The 20,785-nt window shown below is 38.4% G+C and overlaps 2 protein-coding genes and 1 long non-coding RNA gene across 3 annotated transcripts in view; 2 read left to right on the top strand and 1 right to left on the bottom strand.

Annotated features, from left to right (window-relative positions):
• Nucleotides 1–703: 703 nt before the first annotated feature.
• LOC105386655 overlaps nucleotides 704–20,785 on the bottom strand; it is a 70,731-nt gene continuing 50,649 nt past the window's right edge. The window contains exons 29-41 of the mRNA XM_048631937.1: nucleotides 19,614–19,733; nucleotides 19,271–19,334; nucleotides 18,969–19,038; nucleotides 18,479–18,625; nucleotides 17,965–18,048; nucleotides 11,006–11,122; nucleotides 9,999–10,108; nucleotides 9,306–9,427; nucleotides 8,707–8,864; nucleotides 8,240–8,360; nucleotides 7,030–7,101; nucleotides 1,839–1,909; nucleotides 704–909 (exon numbers count right to left, since the gene is read on the bottom strand). Of these exons, the coding sequence (XP_048487894.1) occupies nucleotides 788–909; nucleotides 1,839–1,909; nucleotides 7,030–7,101; nucleotides 8,240–8,360; nucleotides 8,707–8,864; nucleotides 9,306–9,427; nucleotides 9,999–10,108; nucleotides 11,006–11,122; nucleotides 17,965–18,048; nucleotides 18,479–18,625; nucleotides 18,969–19,038; nucleotides 19,271–19,334; nucleotides 19,614–19,733 (1,378 nt within the window). The 3' untranslated portion in view covers nucleotides 704–787. The remainder of the gene's footprint in view (nucleotides 910–1,838; nucleotides 1,910–7,029; nucleotides 7,102–8,239; nucleotides 8,361–8,706; nucleotides 8,865–9,305; nucleotides 9,428–9,998; nucleotides 10,109–11,005; nucleotides 11,123–17,964; nucleotides 18,049–18,478; nucleotides 18,626–18,968; nucleotides 19,039–19,270; nucleotides 19,335–19,613; nucleotides 19,734–20,785) is intronic.
• LOC119692191 lies at nucleotides 12,147–13,989 on the top strand. Its single transcript, XR_007268103.1, has 2 exons — nucleotides 12,147–12,759; nucleotides 13,655–13,989. It is a non-coding gene; the product is annotated as an uncharacterized LOC119692191 (long non-coding RNA).
• On the top strand, nucleotides 14,736–17,414 carry LOC125491073 (uncharacterized protein K02A2.6-like). Its single transcript, XM_048632135.1, has 2 exons — nucleotides 14,736–15,375; nucleotides 16,825–17,414. The coding sequence occupies exons 1-2, from the start codon at nucleotides 14,781–14,783 to the stop codon at nucleotides 17,136–17,138; spliced, it is 909 nt and encodes a 302-aa protein (XP_048488092.1). The 5' UTR covers nucleotides 14,736–14,780; the 3' UTR covers nucleotides 17,139–17,414.

Raw genomic sequence — 20,785 nt, 5'->3', positions numbered from 1 at the left:
ATAGTGTCTTTATCTTCCGTCCTATACCCTAAAGCGTCGCCTAGCTTCACCTCTCCCTCTCTCTCCTATAGCGGCGTCTCTCTCCGCCACTTGAACTGAAAGGCTTTGATCCTGACCGCCGGCTGTTTATTTTAGCGTCATCTTCATAATGGTGACCCTGACATGATCATGTCTTTCTATTTTCATCTACATATTTTCCTATTCTACATTCACATCATCTGTCTTCTGCCCTATACCCTATAGCTTCACCTTTCTCTCCCTCTCTCTCCTATAGCGGCGTCTCTCTCCGCCACTGGAACTGGAAAGCGTTGCCCTTGACCGCCGTTTTTTTTTTTATTTTAGCGGCATTTTCATACTGGTGACCCCTACATGATCATATAACTCTTTCTATACATTCTACAGCATTATGTATCTTCTACACTACATCGTCACCTCTCCCTCTCTCTCCTATGTCGGCGTCTCTCTTCTCCACTGGAACAGTGCGCCACTATCCATACCATACCATATTCTGTCTATTCTGTGTTGTTTTTTCTATCATCATATTACAGTCGCATCTATATTGCAGTAGCGTCGTCTAGCGTCACCTCTCCCTCTCTCTCCTATAGCGGCGCCTCTCTCCGCCACTGGAACTGAAAGGCGTTGCTCTTGATCGACGGGTTTTTATTTAGCCGCATTTTTATACTGGTGACCCCGACATGATCATGTTTCTCTAGTGTCATCTATTTCCCTATTGTACAGCATCTTCTGTCCTATATCCTATAGCTTCACCTTTCTCTCCCTCTCTCTCCTATAGCGGCGTCTCTCTCCGCCACTGGAACTGGAAGGCGTTGCTCTTGACCGCCGGGTTGTTGGAGCCCGCACTCGCCGCTAGCGCCACCCCCGTACGACGGATGTTAGCGGCGGCACTGTCTGTGCGGAAGAAAGAAGCGATGTTATAGAATATTACTAGGTATAGGGTTATATATATTTATTTACTTAGTTTTAGGGTTAGGTATTATTTTTATTTAGGCACTTCACAATCATACTGATCTTTTTTTTCCGTTTTTGCACACCCGTACTTTTTATCTTTGTACCTCCTGCGGGTTGACTGGCAGAAAATGCTCTTAGCATTAAGTCCACCCTTTGTACTTTTATTTGTAATATTTGTACAATAAAGAGTTAAATAAACAAATAAATAAATAGAGATATTACAATACAATACAATATAACTTTATTGAACAAAACACACAACATACGTTAAACAACAAAAGGAGTAAGTACAATAGGCGGCCTTATTGCTAAAACGATCTCTTCCAGGCAACCTTTGGGTAAATGAGAGACTTATTGAGTAAAAGAGGGAGGTGTACACGTATTGCATTTCTATTGATATCATCATATTGATATTCTTTAATTGTACACAAAGACATGGTCAAAATGACAAAAAACATAATTCAAAAAAAAAAAATCAAAAAAATTATTGTTCATAATGTAACAGATATGTACAAATAGCGGTGTTATCGCTAAAAGCGATTTCTTCCAGACAACCTTTGGTTATAGCGAACGCTGTTTGAAGGAATTTAGGGGATTGGGATTCCGCGGCACTGTCTGTTTGGAGGGAAGGAGGAAGGAGTTTAATGAATTGAAATTGATGATGTTCTAATTAACTACTTATTAAGCCCGCGTGGTGGACAAAGGCTTGATACTGGGAGGATACCAATACGGGGTATTGCAAAAAGGGTATACTAAGCCGAAAACTACGAGTGCAGCATGTTATATCTAAGCCCGAAAATGAAATCAGACCGAAGCTGCAAACGTTTTTGCAACACCCTGTAGAATTAAATAGGTAAATAGTAACGTACCGAGTCCATTCTTGACGTTGTTGACTAGTCGCATGGCGGGGTTGGTCACGATGCCGTTTCTCTTGCCCTTGCTGTGAACATAATTAACGCAAATTAATACAACGTACCATTATAATCTAACGGTCTTATTCATAAAAAAACCTTAAAGTAGGTTTACTGAGCTCAATAGTTACGGAACACATTAAGCCTATTTGAGGTTTCGTAAAAATCTCTATTCATAATAGTTCCGTAAACCTTCAATAACTATAGTGATGCTAATAGATTTCACAGACCAAACATTTTGACATTTACCCTATTAAGTTGCCGGTCCGACGAAACCATAAACAAAAATAGCGAAAACTTTCATTCATTTATCAATCTCTATTATCTATGTTAGCCACGGCGCGGCACTTAAAAAAGTTCACGTTGGCTTAAAGGCGCAGTTGGCCAAGCCAAAACCCACAAAAAAATAATTAAATTTTTACGTTACCATGGCAACTTATTTTCAGCAAATATTAACTCACAACAAATGTCAAATCGTCAATAAAGCAGAACAGCTGTTGACCGGCCGCCATGTTTTTGTACAAGAGGAGGCTTACGGAAGGTGTATAGTAGGGTCCAGCCAACTTTAGCATATCAAGGTTTTACGAATCAGTTGGAGAGTTCTGTAGGGTTCGTAGTCGGGGAGATGAGTGAAACCAATGAGCTCCAATAAGATACTGATTTATTAAGGCTATAGTGAGTAATCATCATACCTAACTTAACTATAGATACTTACTAATCTATACCTACACTACATCTTCCCCGAGGGGTTAAAATAAAATAAAATAAACATATTTTGTTTTATTTCATAACTAAGGTTGGTACCAAACTTACTTAGTAATAAAATAATTGCTATCATATAAATGTTATTATTATCTTATCTCTAAGTGTACATAATACGTATATATCTAAGATTACATAATATAAGGTTTAGTTCGATTTTTGTGTACAATCTCTTCTTTACCATTCCTTAATATCTTAACATTACATCCTAGATCCTCTAAAATTATAAATGGTCCAAGGTAAATACTTGAAAACTTATCACCTACTTCATTTCTTAACAGTAAATAAGTGCCTTTCTTATACATTACAGGCTTTAAATATTGGTCATATTTAGTTTTACGCTTTAATTTTCCATGTAGTAAATTGTTTTTAGCGTCGCGTTGAGCCATTTGCAAGCGATATTTAAATTCAAGAGGATAATTATCGTAGTTGTACAAGGGATCCACTGTACTATTTAAATTATTAGGAAGTTGACATGTCTTACCGAACACTAGCTCATGCGGAGTGTACTTGGTCTCGCTGTGCACCGTGTTGTTGTACGTGAAGCACCAGTACGGCAGCCAGCCGGCCCAGGCGCCGGGCTTGTTCTCGCAGCTGATCCGCAGGAACGCGCCCATCGCCTTGTGCGTGTTCTCCAGCGCGCCGATAGATTCGTGGTGGTAAGCGGTAGACGTCAGCTGATTAATTTTAAGGAGACTACATACCTGTTTCATTGTATTCGATAAAAATTCGGTTCCTCTGTCCGTAGCAATTTCCCGGGGTATCCCAAATTTTAGAATAAAATTATCTACGAATGCTTTTGCTACGCTATTTGCATCTTTTGTGTATAATGGATACGCCTCTATGAACTTAGATAGCTCGCATTGCAACGTAAGCACGTAACAGTAGCCGCTCGCGTCCTTAGGAAGCGGTCCTACTATGTCTAAATAGACTTTTTCAAACGCGTAATTAGATGTTGATGTAATTTCCATAGGCTGTTTTGTTTTTAGGCTATACTTTTGTTTCTGACATTTATCACATTTTGAAACAAACTCTGTGACATCTTTTTCCATACTAGGCCAAAAATAAAACTTCTTAATGTTGCCTATCATTCGCCTAATGCCCACGTGGCCACTCGAGGGCAAGAGGTGAAAATCGTTGATTATGACGCGCCTATCGTCTATATTATTTATTCTCTGAATACCTCTCAATACACATATACGTGGTCCGGACCATTGTGATTGCGCCTTTATCTCATTGATTAACCCAGCTATAAATTCTTTATTCATATTATCTTTTACTATATAGAGCTCGTTTACTTTTAAAGTATGACATAATTTGGACAAATCTCTCACCAATCCGTCTCGCGTTATTGATGATCGAGATGAGCCATTCATACATATACTCGATTTACTGGGTACATACACAAAATATTTTGACCTTAGGCTTACTAAACCGTCATTTTCGTAATTATTCATTGACCTATTATTAATAAGACGTAATTCCACCATATTTATCGGTTTTTTAATTATTTCTACTACTCTTGGTTGATCAGGCCTCGAGTTTGTAGGACAATTATCGACCGACAAAGATGGGGAAGCATCTTGCACTAGCTGGCCAGCCCGCGCTCTGGCCTGCCCTCTCGTCATTACGTTCACTACATGTTCATTCAACTGTTTCAATTCCTCTGACGTCATACTAATTCGCGATAAGGCGTCCGCCGCCGCATTACTACTGCCTTTTATGTATTCGATGGTAAAGTTATACTCCTCTAGTTGCAACCTAAATTTTAATAGCCTACTGGATGGGTCTCGCATACCGAATAAATATACCAATGGTCTGTGGTCCGTTTGAATTTTAAATTTTCTTCCGAATAAATAGGGTCTGAAATATTTTACACTCCATACTATTGCCAAAAGTTCTTTTTCAATTACCGGATAATTTCTCTCGGCTTTATTTAAACTCCTACTCGCGTAAGCTACCGGTCGGCCGTCTTTGTTGCACAGTACGGACCCTACGGCTTGGCCGGAAGCGTCGGTTTGTAATAGAAATTCGTTGTTTTCTGAAAAATCTGGGTACTGCAAGACTGGTGGTTTAATTAATGCTGATTTTAAATTTTGAAATGAATCTTCACACTGTTTTGTCCATTCAAAGGGAACATTTTTACAAGATAGCCTATTTAAATGATACGCTCTTTCCGCAAAATTGGGTATGAACTTACGGTAGTAGTTGGCGAATGCTACGAAACGCTTTACTTCGTCAGAATTTAGGGGTCGCGGATAATTTTCTAAAACCTTAGTTTTCTCCGGGTCGGGGGAGATACCTTTCTCAGACACCACGTGACCAAGATATAAAATTTCTTTCTTTAAAAATGTGCATTTTGCCGGATTTAATTTTAAATTAACTTCACGAAGTCTAGATAATACGTCCATTAAATTTTTGTTGTGGGATTCCAAATTACGCAGTTCCTACAGTTCTTTAGCGCTATTGATCGTTTATGAATAAAGTTTTTTTGACATTTGCTTATAGCAGGCCTATAGGTCTCCCGTAACTTTTTATGAATAAGACCGTAAGGCTATATACAGAAATAACGCTTGTTAACAGCGATGATCTGTAAGGGCCACTTGCACAAACATTTAAATCTAGATTTAGTGTCTAATCTCGATTTAAGAAACGTCAATCCATATAAAATTTGACACTAAATCGAGATTTAACACTAAATTTATCTAGATTTCATATGTTGGTGCAAGTGGCCCTAAGTTTAATACATTTGACAAACCGGCGCTGACAAGCGCTGGAAAATTATGCATAGAAAAAGCTTCTGGCGCTGGAAACTAGCCTTCTCTCTGTATACTTAATTTCCCGTTACGTCATAATCATTATAGTAGTAACGATGGATATTTGTCCTCCTGTAAGGATATCTGTCCAAGAAAACAGAGCAAGCTAAAAATCGACAAAGGAGAATGCATTAAGCCACTTCGTTTGTCGATTTTTAGGTGTGAAGGTAGCCTAAGGTATCTTAAGTTTCTAAATCCGATATTAAATATAACATGCGTGCATAATTATGTTATAGTGTAACCCTTAACCTAATGTTACTGTTAGATTCCGATGTTTTTAAATTAATATAATTAAAATAATTTAGTTTGCGCGCGGTGCGGTTAGTGTAATTTAGATAAATTAAGTTTCATTTAGTTTTTGGGTCCCTGTAACTGGAAGCTGATTTAGTTAAGTTATTGCGAATGAATAATGATAAGGACCTACATAATTAATTTCTTTTTGTGTTACGCTGTGGTTTGTGTTAGGGTGCTTACATAAAGAATCGGGTTCCCTGTATCTACCCGTACCGGTAACTTGATTAGGTAGCGATCACTTTGAGATTAAAAAGCGGGATTTGCTCTAGCGCACTTGCAGAAAGATAAACAGCAGGTTACCGGTACGGGTAGATACAGTGAACCCAGTCTCTATATGTAAGCACCCTTATTTTTATTCTTGTATTCTTACTTATTTACAGTCAGCTTATAAATAGCTGTACACTTTTGTACCTTGTGAAGCTGTCAAAACGCCTTCCATTGATTCATTCAAAACATAGACGGTTTGTTATTTTGACAAGGTAGAAAAGTGTATAGGTATATATGAGTTTGAATGTACTCATGACACCATTCACCGTGCTACTAACTTATTTCAAAGCACCATCACCATAGTATTAAAGTATTTAATTAATATAACAAAGACCCAAAAATATATAAGAAAATTCGAAACACAAACATTAAAACACAAAAAAATCATATAAGTAAACATAATTATTATTGTGCTGACAGAAAAACTAACAAAAACAGTTTAATACGTAATATTTTCCCTTAGTTTCCTTGCAAACCAACCACAGACATTTCGGTGAGTGAATGATTAACCGACTGAATGAACGAGTGACCGAATGAACCCAGTTACAGTGCAGACCCTAACAGCCAATCCCAAGCGAGTTTGAGGGTGTGTTAGTAATAGTACGATGGTTTTGATTTACTTAATAATTTTTCACAGGTCTAACAACTTTTGAACGTTAATAAACACTGAAAATTACAGGTTGCCGAAAAGACTCAATTCGTCATTCTGAACAACTTTAGTTTTTAAACCAAAAGTTGCTCAGAACGCTCATTGAGGCACCCCTTTCGGTTTATTATTATCATTTTAGAAAGGGGAGAATATCTATGCCATAGGAAAAAATAATGTATAGACAAAAATGTATGGTTCTAAAATCCCAAAGATTCAATCATAAGCCCAATCGCATCATGACCTTATTACAAAATATCATCTATTAATATCTTCAACCAAAAACCCCAATTTCCCCTCAAAAGTACCCAAAAAGAAACACCAAAACCAAGGTACAGTCCCAACCACACCGCCTGGCACTCACGTCTTCTTAAAGATGCGTCCTCGAGCCCTTCCTAGCGTGCTCACCAGCCGAGTGTAGCGACTGCGGCCCGCCCTGCACACGATATATAATAGTCAGTGTGACTTGAGTTGGCCACTGATAAAAGTCTACCTCGGCAGAGGTAGGTAGGTTAGGCTTTCGTGCCAATGGAGGTAAGTATTGCTGGAGAATCCGTATCTTTTGACAAGTTTGATAGCATTCGGATTGATAGTTATTAGCCAAAAATTTACCACTGGATGGCATAGGTCTCTGTCAAGGAGAGCCACAACATTCTCCCATCAGCTTCCCTCATCCGTCCAGCGGAATGGAAGTGTGACAGCTCAGTGTCACGTGATCACTGATATAAGGTCACCGAATACGAGAGTGTTTTGTTTAGTGCCAGTGAACGTTTTATTTTGCCAGAACAAAAATAAGAACTTAAGTTTTTGGATTATAACCTGTCCTTAATTTAAATATTAACATATAAACAGAATTAGTTTCATATTTAAACTCATGTACAGGCCCACAAATATAAATAACATCAGGCATTAAAATAACCATGCCTTAATATAGATAGTTTACATGGCAAAGCTAAATATTTTTTGATACATTGAAAGCATAACAACAATATACAAGAAAAAAAGCAAGGGGACGTAAAAGCGTTATTGTTATTAGAATACAATTTACAATTATTTAAAAAAACATGATAGAATTATCATCACTTGTATTTCTCATGATACAAACAAAAAAATGGCAAATTCCACACATATCTGTGACGCATCAACTGTACCTTATTTATGTAGGTTGTTGCAAAAGTGGTATAAGGTGACTCAGTTGCCATTCTAAACAACTTTTAGATAACTTAGATATTCGTACGGTCAGGTGCAGAGAAACCTCCCCTCTCATAGTAACAATGCTTCTGAGGGTGGTCAGGTTTATCTGCACCTTACTGTACATTTAGCATTTGGTTCAGATAGTACAATCCGGGGCAAAGAGACCAGACCACTTAGCATGAATTTCTTTGTGAACGTGAAGTAGAATTCATCGAGTAATTTTGTATGAAAATATGAACAGCGTCCCTGGTGGTCGGTAGCAGAACTAAAATTTCCCTACAAAATTCTTCGAGTAATTTTACGTCACGTTCACGATGAAAATTCATGCTAAGGGGTCTGACCACAAGACTAACAATGTGAGGGGTCTACACACAACATACCCTTCGCTCTTATCCGGCGGTGGTTTGCTATCCCGCCCCAGTATGATCCTCATGTGTGTGTCTCTGTTGAAGTGTTGGTCTGTGACCGCCGGGTGAGGGGTCAGGCTGGCTGGCTGAGATCCTGAGAAATGGACGGGTTAATCGAAGGTTGGGTGGAAGAAATCGAAACATAATACATACGTAGAATACACTTTTAGGTCGGTTAGGAAGAAAGCGGTCACAAATTTAGATATTTTAACACCATTTTCTATCAAAGCTCTTTCCGCTTCTATAGTGCTTGTGCTTAGTACTCCCCTTAGACACCTATGAGCGCCTGGTACTTTCGCTTCCAATTATTCGCAAATTCAGACACTTTATTACCGTTTTCGATCAAACCTATTTCCGCAACTGTAGTCCTATCACTTTTAACCACAATTATTACTATTTTTCCTATGATTTTATATAAAAATAAACTTTCGTTTATTTACCATTGTCATGTACTACAGGACTGCACAGCGGGCTATGTGGAGGCGACGCATATAGAGGCGATGTGCTCTCTCTGTCGCACAAGTGGCGTTGGTCGCGTCTTCTGTCTCGCTCGCTCGTGTTGCGCAGCTCAAAGTCTTTCTCGTTGGCTAGGTAGCTCCTGGGAATTAGAAATCGTTATAAAACGTTTACATTCTCACACACGCCAGGTAAAGATGTCGATATAAAGATTTTTATAATGTTATTTATTCAAACAAACAAATAACAATTTACAAATGATAATTTTTCAGGACAGGTAGGGTAGGTATTCATAGATAGGAAACATGAAAAAAGTAAGGATTTTCTTGCATAGAGCGTGGCATCTTGAGCGGAAACTATTCAGAACGTTTTGAAAGAAAATTTAATTCATGCAAACTATAAAACGATCCAGTCCATAAGTAGTTTTACACTTTTGTACCTTGACAAGTTTACAATTTCGCCTGTTCATTCGTGTCGATGATTGAATGAATGTTAAAAGGCGGTTTGTAGTTTGACTAATGAAGCAGATCATACTAGCCTTTATTTTCTGTAACAGACCAACAGAATCGTCTACACCCCTTACCTCAAGTTGGCGTCCTGCTCCACCGCTCTATGCTCCGGTATAGCGTTGTCTCTGTCGCGCTCGCGGCGCCCGCATCTAGCCACTTGTTGTGCGAACGAGAGAGATAGATGCGCTCGGCTTGCCTGCGAGAGTACAATTTCAATTATCTTTATTTTCACCAGAAAATAAAAATAAAACAGAACAAAAAGGCGGCTTTATTGTTTATGGCAATCTTTAACAGACAAACTTTGGATTATCACACTGTCACTTAAGGGTAATTTAACCTTAAATTTTACTAGAAATCATTGTATCTTGATCGAAATGATGCCCATTTGCGCATGTTGCATTTATGATCGAATAAGAGAGGATTCGGAGCGCATCCTTGCAATAGACCAATGGCTGCAGAGCGGCATAGCGCCCACCAATAGCGTAGCGCAATTTTGACACATTCCACCCGCACTTCACACCGCAACTCAACTATGACTTAAAAAGTGTCTGTGTCAAGACAAGTGCGCTATGGGCTGAAGTATTTTTTTAATCTAAGGTCCTTACTACAAAAACTTAGACAGTATTTAACAGGTGTTTAGCGCTGTCAAACGCCTACAAAACCTGTCAAATTTAGTTTTAAACACTTGTTAAACAGTGTTTAAAGTTTTTTTAGTCAACGGACAGCAGCAAACTCCAAGATGAAAAAAAATTGAAGAGAAACCTTACCTTTTCGTCAGTGTCATCGTGATGCGAGCGTGTGCTGGTCGCCGTCAGGTTAGAGGATGACTTGGTCGAGTTGGAGCTGTGCACGCTGCGACGCTTGTAGTCAGGGGAGCCTGGGAACGAATTATAATATCAGCATACCTAGCATGGGCCGCAAGACGCGCACGACAAGACGTGACAAAAGCTGCTAGAGGTGCTAAATTTCAGTTTAATTTTCCACCACGTTAACTGTCTGTGCTGTGACTGTGTTTTCACAATTTTTGTTCCTTCTTTCACCCCTGCTAGCGACGGCTGTGATATCAAGTTGTCACTACAGACATATCCGCATTTTTTTCGCGTTTGGCTGAGCCGATTTCGATGCGGTTTTCACTATTCTCTCCTCACCTCTACTAGCAGCCACCGGAGTATCCTCGGCCGGTGCTGACGGCGCCGTGAACCGCTCCAGCAGGCGACAGATGTTGGCGTGACACACAGATACAAACACACAGTGATACCTCTGCTAGCTAGGTAGGTACTACAAGAGTTTCTAAAGTAAACCACTACCTAGTCTGTTTTTTATCTCAGATACTAAATTGTCAGATTCTGAACGGTTCATCAACAGTCGATTATCCCGCCAATAGAATGATACGTCACTTAATAGCGAGACAATTGACTGTTGGTTAAACGTTCTGAATCTGTCAATTTCGTATCTGTCACTACAGACATATTCGTGATTATCTCGCGTTTGGCTGAGCAGATTTCGATGCGGTTTTCACTATTGTCTCCTCACCTCTACTAGCAGCCACCGGTGTACGCTCGGCGACACCGCTCGAGCAGCCGACAGATGTTGGCGTGTCACACAGATTCAAACATAGGGAGATATACTTCATTTAGCTACTACCGGGTTTCGACATATTTATCCGTGATTATCTCGGGTTTGTCTTAACCGATTTCGATGCGGTTTTCACCCATATATTACACAGAAAATGAACTATTTATCTATTTTTGATATAATTATATTATCTCCTCACCTCTGCTAGCAGCCACCGGAGTATCCTCGGCGGGTGCTGACGGCGCGGTGAACCGCTCGAGCAGCCGACAGATGTTGGCGTGTCCGGCGCGCCACGCCACCTTGGCTGGCGTTCGGCCTGGGGACGAAAATTTACATTAGTATTTTAAGTAATAATAGAGATAGGTCTTGTAAAATGATATGCTAGTGTGCAGCGCAATCAATAATAATCATAATCATTATTGTGGCAACACAAAATTATAATATAGTGAGTTTTTCGACTGGCAACACTCTCTTCCGTTTGCCGGCTTTTGTGTGTCAGTGTTTGCTCCGTTGATTAACCAAATAAAAATGCAAGATTAATTAATTCCGCATTATTATTCATAAATTCAGTGTCCATAATAGTTAAGTACAACATCAGGGAAAATAATTAAGGTAACCAAATCCAGTTACTACAGTGGCGACGAGACTTTGAACCAACAGCGTGTGGCAAACAGCGCAAGCAAGTTGTCCGACATATTGAATTTTTGCCGGTAGCTGTCTGCCGTGGTAGTGCAGTGCTGCCAACTTAACAATTTTGAATATTTTGATGACATCTGCTCTGCTCTGTGATATGACACTGACAGCTGACAGCTGACAATACATTCACTCATTAATTAATTGTATGGATGTACTCGTAAACAACAAAAATAAAGTTTTATTTTGATGGAAGAGCTAAAAGACAAAGTAAAAAGTGGAAAAACCTCTTGGTATCCAAGAGGTAGAGTAGGTGAGTCGGAGAGTAAGCAAAATTTGATAATCCTAGCCCAGGAGTTGGGGTTAGTGTCTGAAAGTGAACCTATAAGTTTAGAAGACTTGCGTAAATTGTTACGTACGCACATCAAGACTGTGAATCAGCCTGAGGAGGAGGCGCCGCCTCTTTCACATAGTAAGAGAACGATGAATTTACCGTCCAGTCTAGATAATTTCAGTGGAGGAAACTGGATGAGCTACTGTGAACAACTAAATTGTTACATGTTATTGCACGACATATCTGAAGAAAAGAAAGTACCGTTGCTGCTCACGAAATTGAGCATTAATGTCTATGAAAATCTATCCGGGCTTTGCTCCCCACTTTCTCCTATCAAACTTACATATAAAGAACTTTGTGATAAGTTGAACAATTTTTATCAACCAAAAACAAATGTGGCTATGTACCGGGCGAAATTTAAAGATAGGAAGCAGGAAGAAACAGAGTCCATTAAAGATTATATAATGGCATTGAGAAAAATGACAAGGGACTGTGCTTTTACAGATATGAATGAACAACTGAAAGAAAGATTGCTAAATGGAGTCCATAATGAAACAATAAGATATGAGCTATTGAAAATAGCAGATAAATCACTGGATGAATTGATAACAACAGCGGAGACTGCAGAAATGGCTTACAGATTAGCACACAAGGAAAATCCCAAATCAGTGGAAATGTTTGCAGTAAGGACGCAAAATAAACCTTACTATAAAAAATCTACAGGAAATAATCAAGATTCAAGTGGTTCTAAGTGTTTTTGTTGTGGCAAAATAGGTCACATGCGTTCAGAGTGTTCATTGAGATACAAATTCTGTAGTGAATGTGGACAAAAAGGTCATATTTTCAGGGTTTGTTCCAGGAAAAATACAAACATTAAAACTGTTATAGTTGAAAATGAAACTGACAAACAGGAAGAAGTTCATGATACGAGTTTTGATATTGAAAGTGATAAATTCCAAGTATTAAGTATGCGGACCCGGGATAAGGTACCATCTCATTATATAAAAGTAAAAGTAAATGGTGTTCTGCTTGATTTTGAAGTCGATACGGGTTCTGATATTACAACTATAAATATCAGTGATAAAAATAAATATTTTCCTAGTTTAAAACTAGAAGAATCTGGATTTACTATGGTCAATTACAACCAGTCAACTTCAAAACCGATCGGTGTTATAGGTAACCTGAATGTTATTTATGACAAAGTCTCTTGTAATAATTTGTGTTTGGTGGTGGTTCCAGATGGTCCACCTAGGATTCTGGAAAAAGATTGGCTATCTTATCTTAAACTTTGGCCCTTAAATTTAACTCAAAATGTTAACATATGTCTAGTAGATGTAGACAAATACATTGAACAAATAAAAAATGATTTTCCCATTGTATTTGAACCTGGATGGGGTGATTTCAAAAAGTCTTCAATTTCATTAAAACTGAAACCAAATGCTAATCCTAAATTTTTGCCAGCGAGAAGTGTTCCTTTTTCATTAAAATCTAAAGTAGATGATGAAATTAAACGCTTATTAGATAATGGTCGTATAGCACCAATTGAATTTAGTGAATGGGGAACACCTGTAGTACCAGTTCTGAAGAGTGACGGGTCAGTAAGATTGTGTGGTGACTACAAGGTCACACTGAACCCATTTTTAGAGATTGATCACTTCCCACTTCCAACTATTAATCAAATTTTAGCAAACTTTGAAAACAATGAGTGCTTTTGTGAATTAGACTTAAAAGAAGCGTATTTACAGGCACCTTTAGATGAACAGTCACAAAAATTAACGACAATTGTCACAGAGAAAGGGATTTATAAGTATTTGTACTTGCCGTATGGAGTCAGTACAGGCCCGGGGTCTTTTCAACGGTTAATAGTACAATTGCTTTCAGGACTGGAAGAAGTGATGGTCTATATCGATAACATCTATATAGCGGGGAAAACTTTAGAAGAAACCAACCAGAGACTAAGATTAGTATTGGAATGAATTGCAGAAGTGGAATTAAAACTAAAAATTAATAAGTGTAAGTTTTTTACACAGCATTTGGAGGTGTTTGGTTATCATGTGTCAAAAGAAGGTATTCAAGTTATTAAGGACAATATAGAACCTTTATTGAAATCACCCAAACCTGATAGTTTAAAAATGTTACGTTCATTCTTGGGAAAAATTAACTATTATAATAGATTCTTGAAAAACATGGCAGTAATTTTAAAACCATTGTATGACTGTCTTAAAAATGATCATTTTAGTTGGAATGCTGAATGTGATATAGCTTTTGTAAAAATTAAGGAACAATTAGCTAATACAACAACACTGGCTCATTATAGTAATGACTTACCGGTCATATTAAGTTGTGATGCATCGGATTGTGGGGTGGCCGCTGTATTATCAGTGAGGAGCAGTGATGGAATAGTTAAACCTGTGGCTTTTGCCAGTAAAAAATTAAATGATACACAGATGAAGTATCCTACAATAGAAAAGGAAGCATTGGCTATTATCTTTGGGGTGACAAAATTTTATGAGTACTTGTTTGCAAGGACATTTGAATTGGAAACTGATAACTCAGCATTGGTGACAATTTTTGGCCCCAAAAAGGGTATACCAAAAATGGCTTGCAAACGATTACAACATTGGGCTATATTTTTGTCAGGGTTTAACTATTGCATCCGGCATATTAAATCGAAAAATAATCCAGCAGATTATTTATCGAGGTACCCAGTGAATGATAAAAGTAATTATAAGCATCCATTGTTAGACTGTAGTGAATTAAGTGTCATAAATTATATGTCCTTATCCAATTTTGAAAGTGTTAATTGGAAAGATATTGCAAAAGAAACTTCTAAATGTGTTTTGCTGTCGACTATTATGAGATATTGTATAGATGGTTGGCCAGATAAAAGTAAATTAAGTAAAGATCTGAAACCATTTTTTGACAGAAAAATGAACTTACTATTGACCAAGGTTGCTTATTATGGGGATTTAGAGTTGTTATTCCTGAAGCTTTACAAAATTTAATCATGAATGAGTTACATTCAAGTCATTTCGGAATAAATAGAATGAAGCAAATAGCTCGTTCCTATTTTTGGTGGCCAACTGTGGATAAAGAAATAAGCAATATTACATCTTCATGTTTAATTTGTTTAGAGAATCGCAATGCACCTGAAAAAGCGCCTCTGTCTACTTGGCCATGTTCTGAGTCTGTGTGGGAAAGATTACATGCAGATTTTCTTGGTCCTATTTATGGAAAAATGTTTCTTGTAATAGTCGACAGCTATTCAAAGTGGCCTGAAGTTTTTCTCATGTCAAATATTACAGCAGGTAAAACCATCTCAATTTTCAAAGATGTATATACAAGATTTGGTTATCCACTCCATTTGGTGGTAGATAATGGCCCAACCTGGACAAGCAATGAATTTAAAGAATTTTGTAACATAACAGGGGTAAAGATGAGCTATACACCTCCCTATCATCCGGCCACAAATGGAGCGGCTGAACGATTCGTACAAACATTTAAAAACCATGTAAAAAAAATTGTGGATAGCGGACATAATTTAGAATATGCCACTAACTTGTTTCTGTTCGATTATCGAACTAGTGTTAATAGAACCACTGGTGTTAGCAGGCGCGGATCCAGACCTCAAAATAGGTGATGGGCATGGGCAAGTCCAAACAAGGTGGTTTTGCCTCACCTTGAGGTACTTACTGATAGCAGTTTTTTTGTATGTTGGTAGTTATCATAATATGCTAAATGCATTTTTTCCTCTTCAAAAGCGCTCTGGATCAATTATCGGAATAGTTGAATAGTTAATTCAAGACTGAAAAAAAATGGTTAACTATGATTTTTTTACCGACAAAAGTTTGTGTTACGGCAAAAGTTACTATTCAATGTAGAAAATAACGAAGAAACCCCTGTTGAGTTTTCTCCGCTTTCTCAGGTTGTTCAGCCCCCGTATTTTGTAACTTTTTGAGAGTTAGCAACCGGTGATAATTGGTATCAACTTAGAGACTTATTAACCGAAAACACCAAAAATCTTGTGAAAGAAATATGCAAGAAGCCTAACAATATATCCTTACATTCAACATAAACGTTTGTGAAATCAGATAAGTCAGTAAAAAAATATTAATTAATAATGCTCTAAGTTGTCAGCCATTTTACACCAACCAACCCCACTCGGAGTTACATAATACGGGGGCTGGCCATATCTTAGTGATACCTAAATCGATTTGATATTGAATTATCTTATTTGAAAGCTTATAAGTTGACAATGTTTTTAAGCTGAAGTGCACAAAAAAATGATAATGATTTTTTTTTAATTTAATTTATTTGTTTTTGCATTTTGATTTTTTTTTTAATGTGCTATTTTGAGGTATTGTGTATAATTTAAGTCGAATAATGCACATTTGATTATTTAAATTAGATTATTAAGGTGTTACTTATGCAAAACAACCAAAAAAAAATTGAAATATGGCTTTTTCTTTATTTTTGGTTTTAAGCATAAAATTTTGCCAAAAAATAAAAAAAACATAAATATTAAATATCTTAGAAATGGTTAAGTTTCGTATAATGCATTATAGGGTTTAATTGAATCGACTGGAAATTACTTCCTTTAGGAAAGGATCAGGTCTTCTTACCAATAACCCTGTATAATAACTGTATCATAAAAACGATTTGGCTTATTGAGATCAAACTAGGCTCATTGAATACATGAAAAAATGAAAAAAATATTTATTAAACCAAAAAAAAATAAAAAATACACAGGTTATCTTAAATATAATACATAAATAGTGACTTTTGCTGTAAGCCGAAACGCAGACTTTTGGCATGACCGAAAATGTTAAGGATTTTTAATTCTTTAACAACTATCCGGAAGGTATTCGAGGTGGAAAAAACTATTTAGCATAACCTGAAATCACGAGCACCAACATAATTATAAAAAAACAGGCAATACCAAAGTTATGAAATAACGAAATTATTATATTAAAATTCCGTGGTGTGATTTTGCCAGTCAAGTTAGGTGATGGGCATGCCCATCTTGCCTATATAGGTGGATCCGCGCCTGGGTGTTAGCCCTGCAAAATTGTTATTTGGGCGTGAGCTTAGGTCAAGGTTTTCCCTTCTAAGGCCACAGCCAATTAGTACACGTTTGCAAATGCATAATGAAAAACTTAAACAGTATTATCAGGGAAGTAGATCTGTGTTATTTAATGTGGGGGAGAAGGTTATGATTAGAGATTATAGAAATAAGGCAAAAAAATGGATTCTTGGTCAAGTACAGGAGAGTCTAACACCAGGAGTAACTTATATGGTTGAAGCACAGGGTAGAGTTGTCAAACGACATGTTAACCAAATGTTAAAGTGTTCAGTGACCATTTAAGTACTGTAATCTATAAAAATATACTAATTATTTTTAATAACCTATTGTGTGTACCTACTGCATTGTTAGTATAGTAGAGTCATGAATTACATGTTAATCCCAACATGTCATAGTCCTACTTGTACTTTGCTAGTATAGTTACTGTGTTAGTTTATAAGTATACTTACTGTACCTACCTAAATAATATATTATTATGTACTTGTACTTTTGTTATTTCGGGGCGGGGAAGAGTGTGGCAACACAAAATTATAATATAGTGAGTTTTTCGACTGGCAACACTCTTCCGTTTGCCGGCTTTTGTGTGTCAGTGTTTGCTCCGTTGATTAACCAAATAAAAATGCAAGATTAATTAATTCCGCATTATTATTCATAAATTCAGTGTCCATAATAGTTAAGTACAACATCAGGGAAAATAATTAAGGTAACCAAATCCAGTTACTACAATTATTGTCTTGAATCGATACAGTGTTGATGGCGTCAATTGCATATAAGTCCGACTAAACTTCAGGAGCTCATAACATTACTGCGCTAACAATGATCTGAAGAAAGGTCGACAACTAAAGCTGACTGTATCACCATCTACAAAGTCAAAGTACCTACAACTAAAATAGCCGAGGCAATATGCCATTTACAGTGGATTTTTCAACAGATTTTAGTTTTTAACGTATATTTGGCGTTTATTGCGAAGCATTTGCTCAGCAATGTCATTCCACATTGTGTAGGACTAAGCAATAAGTGAGTTTTAAGTGGCTATCTAGCTAAAAACCATTTTATTGAGTTGATACTGCACTACATGTGTGATAAATGTAAACATTGTACAACATACCACAATGATCAGCCTGCAGCGGATCCGCCCCGTACTGTAGCAGCCACATCACACACTCCTCGTGCCCTTCTTGAGCCGCTATACCTGAAGGAGACATTACAGAAACCATTAATACATATTTTATTTTGAAGGCGAAGAGTTAGTGTCACCACATAAGGGGTAGCGGAGCAACAAATCATCCAATGAGCGACGCGCAAATAGCATGGGCGAGTTTTTATGCAATCTGATTGGTCAATTTCTCCGCTCGGCTTCCTCGCTCCGCACTGGTGGACAAGCAGCCTGAAAATAGTTAAAACCTATTTAGAAAGACTGTTCTACTGGCTTTTGCCCACGAAGTTCGCTGACTAAGGGCGCGGCCCCAATGCTGCGATGCGGCGCGGCGCTGCAGCAGGGCGGCAGGGCGGGCGGGGCGGGGGGGCGGTACCTAGCGGCGTGGCGCCCTGCGTGCAGACGGCGGCGGGCGCGGCCTGGCGCTGCAGCAGGGCGGCAGGGCGGGCGGGGCGGGGGGCGGTACCTAGCGGCGTGGCGCCCTGCGTGCAGACGGCGGCGGGCGCGGCCTGGTGCTGGAGCAGGGCGCGCAGGGCGGCGGCGCGGCCCCGCCACGCGGCGGCGTGCAGCGCGGTGCGCAGGCAGCGGTCGCGCCCGTCCACGTCGGCGCCTCCTGTGGGGGGAATCGAGTCAGTCATATATATACTGGCCTTTAAGTGTATTACAGACGATTAAGCCTCTCTTAACCTACCCATGATCGTCTATAAAAACGGGTCTTCAACGCGTCGTCATCGTCAAATATAGGCAACCAATAGTTGCGTCGCTTGAAAGTCGCGTAGTGGGAGAAGGGGTTTACTCATGGCCTGAGACACTTATTTTGATTGCTGTAAATAGCTATTCTGTGGTATTTTAGCCGCGCCGTACTCTCGAGTGCCATGACTTATGCCTTTTATAATCAGAGCCCTTCCAATTTAAAATCCACGAAAGCATGTTGGTGTTCACAAAAGTAAACTTACCAACTTTGATGAGTAGATTCACCATGTCAGTGTGCCCCTGCCAGGCTGAGACGTGCAGTGGAGTTCGACCCTGGAATATACACAACATGTTAACACTAAATAACATAAAACATTCCGACATTGTTATAGCATATTACGGACTTCTGAATACATACAAAGTAATATTTGTGGCGCCTATATCTAGATACATGTGCAAAAAACAAACGAAAACAAGACAGTAAATGTTGTATCATTTATGTACTTCTTTTTGGCCGCAGTTTTTTAAATAACCAGACTATAAAATCAACGAAAAACAAAATTACCTCAGCATCTCTGATGTCGACGCTAGCACCGCACTCACAGATCAAATAGCGAGCCATTGCTAATCTGTAACAACAAAACAAAGGATTTGTAGAAAATGGATTTCTTATCTCATCGAATTTCTCCACTGTAGGTGAATTAAAACATGCATTTTACATTTATATTGCAAGATTTGTGAAGATTAATTATGTACAGAAACAGGGCCACAGAAAATGCAGAAATATCTGTAAAATATTGACTTAGATAAAGCATTTTGACTCTGACTTTGAATCACTCTTATTAAGCGACTGTCATAAGACTCATAAGATACCAGGCTTACATAGCATTCAAGAGCTCTCCACTGACCTGTTGTCAATAGCCAGCACATACAGGGTGCTTCGTTTATCCGCGTCCACCGCATCCACGTCGGCCCCGCGCTCGTATAGCGCGCGTACCGTGTCGAAGTGGCCTTCTAGGGCTGCCAGTCTGGAAGATAGAAAAATTAGTTATACAGGGTGTGCCACATTCAGTACATCGACGGATATCGGGTAATATACGATTGGCTTTATATTTCATTTATTAAAATCGTAAGGGGGTTTCTTACTATATTGGACAAGGCAACTATTTACTGGAGGTATGTTGGTATAAAATACGGCCACACTCATACTATCTCACTCTATTTGTATGACTGTCAATACTTCATCCTTCTCACACACTTATGTGGCAAGTTAGTCAGATTATTCTTCTTAAAATACACATTCCTATGACTTTTGATTGACAGATCTATAAATATAAGCCAGATGAATAATTATGGATTTTCCTAAATAACTAACAAATAAAATGTACGGATTTGACAGCTGTCATAGTGCTCGAGCTATATTTTACCTATATGAATGAAATATGACTCGTTCAATGACCACACAAACCTCAGAGCAGCCTTCCGTTGTCCGAAGAGTACACCTTGGCGCCAGCTTCTAGAGTCTGCTTTTTAATCTCAGATACTAAATCGACAGATTTTTTACGGTCTATTGCTGACTGCTAACTGCTCATTACGTCACTACATCACGGGACAATCGACTGTTGAAGAACCGTTCAGAATGTGTCCATTTAGTATCTGAGATTAAAAAACAAACTTTAGCAGAGCTTTGCATGGATTTATATTTCGCTTTTTCCTTCTTCTTCTTTTGCTTTCTTATTACTTCATTCACTTACCTTATTAGAAATAAAGAAATTCACGGTTTGACCACAAAATTAGAAACATAGAAATTTATTGTTAGCGCTGTCAAATACCTTATGCATCGGTCAAATACGTGCCATACACCTATAAACTAGATTATCGAGGTATGAGTATTGTTGTGTATTACTATAGCAGAAATAAAACTATAGTGCGCGCGGAACTAGCTGGCCGCGCCTTAGGTATGTGAGTGGTGGGACAGGTACTCATACCTGGAAAAACTAAACATATCAAAGTATATACGCTGGATGAAGAATCAAACCATACCGCGATGTACAACGGTGACGACACCGCCATCTAGTGA

This window comes from Plutella xylostella, chromosome 30 (genome assembly GCF_932276165.1).
Source record: "Plutella xylostella chromosome 30, ilPluXylo3.1, whole genome shotgun sequence".
NCBI lineage: Eukaryota > Metazoa > Arthropoda > Insecta > Lepidoptera > Plutellidae > Plutella > Plutella xylostella.
The sequence above is the reverse complement of the archived record's forward strand: the minus strand, read 5'-3'. Positions and strand labels throughout refer to the sequence as shown.